Genomic DNA, 8,227 nt, shown 5'->3' with positions numbered 1-8,227 from the left:
GTAGGGAAACTGGACAACATCTACTTTGTATCGGACTCGACTTGCCGGTGTGCCCTGTAAGGCAAAAAAAACCCCAAACAACTTACATGTGTTTATATTTTCACACATCTCTCAGTTAGTTAGTAAAGGATTGAAATGGAACATTGTAAACAGACCATCGGTTGCCTTCCTCATAACCAGGTTTGTTCCTGAGCATCCCGCTGCACTGTCTCACCGCAAAATACCTTACAGTGACATCTGAGAGGTGCGGGAAGAAAAACGATCAGGTGCTGGGAAAGAGCTGAAAAACCCATTTACAGTGGCCTGTTCTATAACTACCACAATTTTTAAATAACAGAAGATGTGCACAGCTTAAGGTTGGATTAATATACTTTTCAAAAGTAATTTAACGTGTTAAAAACTCCTTTGAAGTTCAAGAAACTTCTCAACACTCTAAAAACTCCAACGCTTATTCAGCTTGTCCTGAAAGTTACAGTGTCTTGCTGCTGAAGGTGGGGAGATGCGTGTTATATTACCTTCTGAAAAGTCCACACACAGGACAGCGCAGCCTACGTGACACTCACACACTTCTGTTTTACAGGAAACAAAACGAAAACAGCATCACACTGCTTGGGCAACCCTACCACGCAGCCTAGACGGGCTGGTTTACGCACAAATAAACGGCAGCAGCTGAAGGCTCTACTTTTCACCAAACTACAATCCTCATCTCTAAGAAGTAAACCACAGCTATTACAGGGCTTGCAGCACTTCCAAACATATTCCAACAGAGCCGAACTGTACAACTCCCATAATCTTGGCACAACCATCTCGAGGTTCACATCCACGCTTTCCTCACTGGAGAGGTGAGCCTGCCCTGCGCTGCAGCGCTGAGACGGTCACAAGCGCTTGCGTGAAGTGACTGGTCACCTGTGGCCCTCCCCACCCGTAACAGAGGGCTTCTGCCCCTCGGTGGGGGGCTGAACACTACCACTGCCACTTACTATTAGTACTTTAAGCACAGTGTCAGGAAACAAAAAGGAGAATACATTTGTCTTATCAGTGGGAACAGAAAGCGCAGTTCTGCAGACGGATTTTAAGCAGACCCGTAACGAACACTCCTGCTGTTCAAACCCCGTTTCAGTTACAAAGAACAAGCACCAACAGCCCATGCATGGGTCACAAATGGTCTGCATGCATACGCACCCAAAAATACCCAATTAAAAAGGGAATCAGAAAAGGCATCGCAGAGGGTATAATAGATGAATCTTTCCTATCAGCACCTCAGCGTTTTCTAACGGAAGGCTGTTTATCTGATTTAGCTGTTCTATCACCAACCGTCTAAATAACTAACATTTATTATGGAGAATGAAGTTTCTTGAAACATCCGTTATAACTCAGAGATCCCATTCTAGCAGTCACCCTCCGGGGACCTTCGGAAGACTTCAGAACAGTAACACCATGCCTGTGAGCTCAGCCTAAGAGGCAGCTGCTCCCATATCGGAGAGATAGAAGGGCTCTGGCAGCTTGCGCTGACCTGTGTGATCTGTCAAATCCCAAAAAGCAAAATGGGTGGCAGTGCTTGTCCCTGGGATCTCCAGAATCCTGCCACTCCCTGGTAGCAGCCCAGGCTCTGCTGCAACAGCTGCTTTCCCATGTGTGACCATAGGAGCTTCTCTGGTAGTGGCAGGATGGTTCCTGGCACCCATTTAAATGTGAAGCAGCAGATACCTCTGGCAGGAATCAACCAACCTCTTTTCAGATGAGATGACTTGTACCATTGACTGGTTACAGAGGATGTCTGGGAGACCTTAAATGTTAAGGTTACTTCCATTCTCAGTGAGTGCCCCTTCACTAGTATTGTTAACAATCCGCTGGTTTAAAAGATTAAAAGGTGACTACAGCAGTGAAGCCAGTATGAACATAAAGCAGGTACCCAAGCGCTGTGAGAAAAAGTGGGATCAAAAAAGGGGTTAAAAGCAGAGAAAAGGGTTTTTTGCATACTGATGCCAGAAGAACCATTTTTCAGCCAACCAAAGTCTGTGTTACTGGGACATGTAGACACTTGGGACACTCCACAAACTTTGGACTAGGTTATTTGCTAAATATATTTGGGAGCAGATTCCGAGAAGCACTTAGAAACTCAGGTCCTATCACTGGCATTTCAGTTTCTTAATGCCTGTGAGTCTAGACCTCATATTTGGTTTTGACCTTCACATTTTATTTAAACAGAAAAAATTATCAGAGCTCACAGTTTCATTAACAGCAAATTCGTCATTTTCATCTGTATTCAATAATGCGGTAGAAAGCAGCCCTGTTATTATTGACAATGTATTCAATGTACCGTGTCAGCTCCTAACTAGGAGGAAACAGGAAATTCACTTTTGCAAACAGCAACAGAAACAGCTGCAAAAATGGTTTAAGCTCACTGAATCATATCAACACTTTGTTGATACGACAAAAGTGTACTGAAATGCTCCGTCAAAATATGTAGCCTAAACGAAAAGCTTTACTGGAATGGATTTAGCACAGATATTGTACATCATGCTACAGGGCTGCGTAACACGGTGTCAGCTTTTGCCATATTAACTCCTGATGAGAGTGATTAAACCGTATTTCAAGGTGAGAAAAGTGACCCTTCAGTGAAGAATATTATAGGAAGCTTCTAAGAATTTAATTGATGGTATCAATTTTACAGCTGTTAGAAGTACAAGAATACCTACATCTAATACTAAAAGAGTAAGACAGAAGACAAGACAGCCTTCCTCCCCAAGAAACCCTGTGCACACAACACCTTGCACATAACGAGACGTGAGATGGGGCTGGATGCAACCAAGAGTTTCTGGGGAGACTTGCACAGCCACTCCTCTGGGGGGTTTCAACCGCAGCAGCGATGAGGCCATTGCCTCTCTGAGCCCTCCAAGGAAGCCCAGCCCAGGAAGGGGGTTTGGGCAGTGCACCACTCCGGTGTCCCTGCCAAGTCAGTGTTCAGAACTGGATCTGCGAGGTGTGCTCTGGTGTTTAGTGAACTAATATATGAAAGACCGTATCAATAACTAAAAATACTTCATGAGACCATGGATGCTGAAGAGTTCAAATCCTTGAAAACATGAGAAACTTCAGAGATCACAGCATAACAGAGGTGATTATACAACCTTCCCCGTAGCATTCTCGGATTCAATCATTCTTCTTCAGCATTATAATTAAGAGGCAATTATCTGCCGAAATCTACTCTATTTGGTCTCAGAGTAATGGTCCTCTCATTTGCTTGGAAGACCGAAAGCTATCATCATCATTAGACCTGCACGTGCTAGGTAATTTGTTATTAAATAAACAAAAATCTCATCAAGTTATTGTTCCTGACAAGACTATCAAGTACGCTTTTCTCCTGTCATTTCTGAAAACAGCAAAACAGGAATTTATTTTTTATTTACTATATTTTGGCATCAATGGAATTATAAAAGTCTCCAGAGAGTTTTCCCAGGGAAACCTATTTAGAAGCAAGTTTTAATTATCCCAAATATTAATCATCTTTTGTCTCTGTCCTGAATTAATTTAGATGCATTCCTATGTCTGCAACAAAACTCTGGTACGCCCGATAAAATTCTCAAATAAAGCAAAGAATTGTACTTCTCAGAGCAGGGATTGTACTTGGCAGGAATCAGGTTCATTCTCTCAAAGCAAAGTTTTGTCTGAGAGTTCAAGACTAATACGAAACTCAGAGCTAAAGCTCATTGTTATTCATTAAAGAATTCCTTAAGTTTCCATTTTCTCTGGAAAAATCCCATTCATTTTTGACACAGCTGGCAGGTTTGACAATGACCCCAACACACGGGGGTCCTGGGCGAAGAGGCCGCGGAGGGCGCACATGTGCACTGGTGAGGTAACTCTCACCAGGCATAGAGAGGTTGCAGAGAAACTGTAATGCCACAAAGCCAGGAAGAATGGGGAGAAGTGTAACACAGCACTACGTTCTGTCTGTTCTCACGAGTAGCTCTGCAAGCGAGTCAAAAGGAAGCTAGGAATCATTACCTCCACCACCCGAATGGGAAACGGACGTACAGAACCAGAATGATCTGGCCGAGGACAGAGGGGGGAAAAATCCATTTCAGCTTCATTCGCAGTCTACATGCGAAGATGCACATCTGACAAATTACCTGGATTTGATCCCCAAGAACTAGTACAGAATAGTGGCGTAATGAATGCAGAGTTATTTACCGAGTCTCTGTGTACTCAATCCCACTTTCTGACAAGTTGCTACACTTCTGAGGGTATTTCATCGATAAAACGTGAAACTGGTGAAGAGTTTAATAAAGTTATGTCTATTTTCAGATTTCAACACAAACCTGAAATGATTTGCACTGTGAAGAGTTCACAGAAGGTAAATTTTGTAAAGTTAATTCTGTGAAAAAAATTGGAAATTGATGCTAAAACCGAAAATTTACAGGTGGCTGCAAGTGTTCTAACACGCTCAAAGAAAAGTAGCCATTAAGGACGCAGCAGACCACAGAGCAGGCAGCTCTTTTTGGTGGGTCTTATACCACTTATGGCTTGTGAACGGTGCACGCAAGTATAGTCACCCTAAATTCATTTATATAAACTCTAAAATTTGAAGCATTTCAATCTTTAGTATGTAACTCAACAAGAAGACCTTAAATTCTGAATTAGTAAATCTGGAAATTCTGAATTATTAACTATAACAAGCTGAACACTAAGAAAACATGAGATAAAATGACTTTTCAGGACTCACTGAATTTGCAGCATGTTTTCTCGTATACAAATCTCCAGCAGACACTCTGAAATTCAACAGTAATAGTATTTAAAAGATCAAGCCCTGGATTGCCTGAAAATGCTTTTATTTCCAACCAAATATCTGTGAATTCTCTAATCAAATATCTGTTAGCATCTTGCTTTTAGTGGGTGCCTGTAAAACAATGAGGACAATTACTCTCAATTTGACAGAGGGCTCCACTGAACCTTACAAGGTGCTCTCAGACTGGTTAAACCATTAAATGGGATGTTCTGGAGCTCTGGAAGCTGGCTGCTCCTTAAAATTAGTGTGTTCTGCATCTCTTTCTACCGACATTTCAAATCAACAAAATCAGAATATGCAGAGGAATTGCCAACGAAAGAAAGATTTCAGCTTTTACGGTGACAAACCATACCAAAAAAAAAAAAAAAAGGCATATAGGGGAAAAGCAAACACCTCAAGTTTTATCAGTCCTGGGAATATTCACTTTCTGATAAACAGAGCAAGCAAACTAAGACCGACCGAACAGCTCATGTTGCTCTGCTTTCCAAATGTTTGGAGGGTTAAGAGCTTTGAGGACACAGTCATAGTCATCTGGCGTCTTTCATCACTACGCCACTCCAATAAAGCCTGAACTGTTAACGAGGAAGAAAACTCTTCTTCTCTCCGAGGACGACCTCGGGTGTCCTTGAATAACTTAGGAACGCGAACAGCCATCTGTACAGACACGCTGAACAGAATAATTACAGGTAGCCCCGTTGCCAAGCAAAAGAGCTATCACCATTCGAATCCCTCCACATGCAATTGTCTCATTTAAACTTTGATACGTAAGAGGAAACAATGAAGGCTTAAAGCAGCCCCTGAAGAGCTGATTAGGTCCAAAAAGCTTTTATTGTAGATGATGAAAATAAAATCCGGCTTGACGTTTATTCTGGGCTGCGTTTAATGTTGACAGGGAAACGGTCTACAATACTTGCAAAATGACAACAGAGAAAACCAGGCTTGGATACTTCAAATTAGTTAGGCTCTTACTAGACCTGCTCTGATAATCAGGCATGTTTTAAAACCACAATTATTTTCTTAATAGATATACATCTTTTTTTCTTGAACTGATAAAATAGATGTGCAAGTAAAATTCCACCAGGTTAAAAAACTCAAAGCACACAACTGAAATATTGATGAATATTCTTCCCCTTAAGGCGAGTTTATAGGAACGTACTCTTGCTGAACAAAGGAACTGTGTGTTTTTCAAAACAGTTTCTGGTGAATTCATACCAAATACTTCGTAACACCACTTAACGTGAAAGACAGCTCCAAATAAATGCAGATTTGCCAGTAGCACAAAATGTCTAATCATTGGCTCGGTCAGAAAAAGATGCCTGATGGTTTTCTCTATCTTCCTTTATTTTTTTTCTTCTGAAAGTAAAAACTATCATCCATTAGTTTGAAATAAAATACCGACTTCAAAACACTGTTGTTAAAGCTTTCCTCCATAGCTGGCTAACCTTTATGGCTATTGTATTCATCAAATGTGTAAGGGCAGCTTCATTTTTCAGTCTTCATAAAAACCAAAGAAATGCAGCAGTTGATTTTGACGAACATTATCTTAATTACTGCCATGTGCATTCACGCCTGCTATAATGGCCATAAACAGGATCCCACATTCGGCGCTTCTGATCTCCCTCCCACGCACAAGCATCGATTTCTCCACAGAAGTGGAAGCGACCCCCACATCTCTGAAATATGAAACGCTCAAATCCATGTAAAATAAAACCATACAAAACCATGAGGAAATCACAAGAAAGGATTCTGGGAGACATAAGCCGTTTATTCAGGTTTTGAATTCTACCATTCTCATACCACCCAGACACGGCCGTTATTACCCACTGTACAAAACATCACGCAAGCTTATCCGTGTCCAGTTTTTACATTTATCTGTCCACATGATAGTGACAGAAATGTTAGAAAAGGAGAGAGTTCAGAAGGGTTTGCTTTGTTTTCAAATGAAAAAGTGAAATAACTTGGCATTAGGAAATGCTGATTCCACAGGACTAAGAAATGTTATAAATATACATTAATCAGTTCCTGAACTATTTTCTTCCCTCCTATATCTCAGTTATGCTTTATTCTTTGAAATTTAGACACGTTAAAATCCAGAGATCATAAAACTGGAGCTTACATCAGAGTAGGCAAATACTTTATCAAGACCAAAATACCTTCTTGTAAGGTACCAGATACTATTAAAAGCTGCACAAAAACCAAGTTAAAAAGTAATTCTCTAGCACCAATGAACATTTTTTTCCCCCTAGCCTCACTAACCCGTTTATGTTGAAACTTTCATGGAATAGAAATTAATCTTCTTGTCCAGTTTCATTAGCATTTCTTTGCATCCTTTTCTGCAGAATCTTCACAAAGGTCAGTGTAATAAACCTGCTAAGAGCAAATACATACTGGTGCAAGGGGCAGAGACAGGTCCGTGGGCTAATTTACATTTCCACAGTTTCCACAGTCATGCACAGCTGGTTTTCCCCACTCTCCACTGAGAGGCTTCACTCTGAAGAGACTCAATTTGTGAATGGTTCCTTTTGAATTACTTGCTGCTAACTTCCTGAGGATGAGAGCTCTCGAAGGAAAGCGGTCTTCCTAGAAGGCCGTTTCACCGGAAGGCTGTGCTGCCATCCAGCGTGACCTGGGCAGGTTGAAGAGTTGAGCGGAACTTTGTCAGGGTCATGCACCTGGGGAGGAATAACCCCATTCACCAGTACAGGTTCAGGGTTGACCAGCTGGAAAGCAGAGAAAGACCTGGGAATCCTGGTGGGCAACAAGTTCCCCATGAGCCAGCAGTGTGCCCTTGTGGCCAAGAAGGCCAATGGTATCCTGGGGTGCCTCAAGCAGAGTGCAGCCAGTAGGTGGAAGATAGGTTCTTCCTTCTCAACCCCCTCACACCCTGGTGAGGCCACATCTGGAGCACTGTGTCCAGTTCTGGGCTCCCCAGCTCAAGAGAGAAAAGGAACTACTTGGAGAGATAAGGACTGGTGCATCTTTCTTACAAGGAAAGGCTGAGAGATCTGCGTCTGTTTACCTTGGAGAAGACTGAGAGGGGATCTGATCAATGCTGATCAATATCTAAAGGGTGGGCGTCAAGAGGGTGGGGCCAGGCTCTTTTCAGTGGTGCCCAGCAACAGGACAAGGGTCAACAGGCACAAACTGGAACACAGGAAGTTACACCTATACACAAGGAGAAACTTCTTTACTCTGAGGGTTGAGAGCACTGGAAGAGGCTGCCCAGAGAGGTTGTGGACTCTCCTTCTCCAGAGTATCCAAAACACCTGGACACCATCCTGTGCAACCTGCTCTAGGTGAACCTGCTTTAGCAGAGGGGTTGGACTAGATGATGCCCAGAGGTCCCTTCCAACCCCAACCATTCTGTGATTCCTGCCTCCCTGGTTCCCAAGTCATTCCTACAGAGAGCAAAAGAGAACCTCCTCCAGTGAAGCAGCA

At 42.4% G+C, this 8,227-nt stretch overlaps 1 protein-coding gene across 1 annotated transcript in view; it reads right to left on the bottom strand.

Moving 5' to 3' along the window:
• The window catches only part of LOC104500721 (protocadherin-15), a 111,605-nt gene that overhangs the window by 62,632 nt on the left and 40,746 nt on the right, over positions 1-8,227 (bottom strand). Inside the window, exon 6 of the mRNA XM_010144416.1 lies at positions 1-54. Within this exon, the coding sequence (XP_010142718.1) occupies positions 1-54 (54 nt within the window). The remainder of the gene's footprint in view (positions 55-8,227) is intronic.

This window comes from Buceros rhinoceros, unplaced genomic scaffold (assembly GCF_000710305.1).
Source record: "Buceros rhinoceros silvestris isolate BGI_N320 unplaced genomic scaffold, ASM71030v1 scaffold2711, whole genome shotgun sequence".
Classification (NCBI taxonomy): domain Eukaryota; kingdom Metazoa; phylum Chordata; class Aves; order Bucerotiformes; family Bucerotidae; genus Buceros; species Buceros rhinoceros.
The sequence above is the reverse complement of the archived record's forward strand: the minus strand, read 5'-3'. Positions and strand labels throughout refer to the sequence as shown.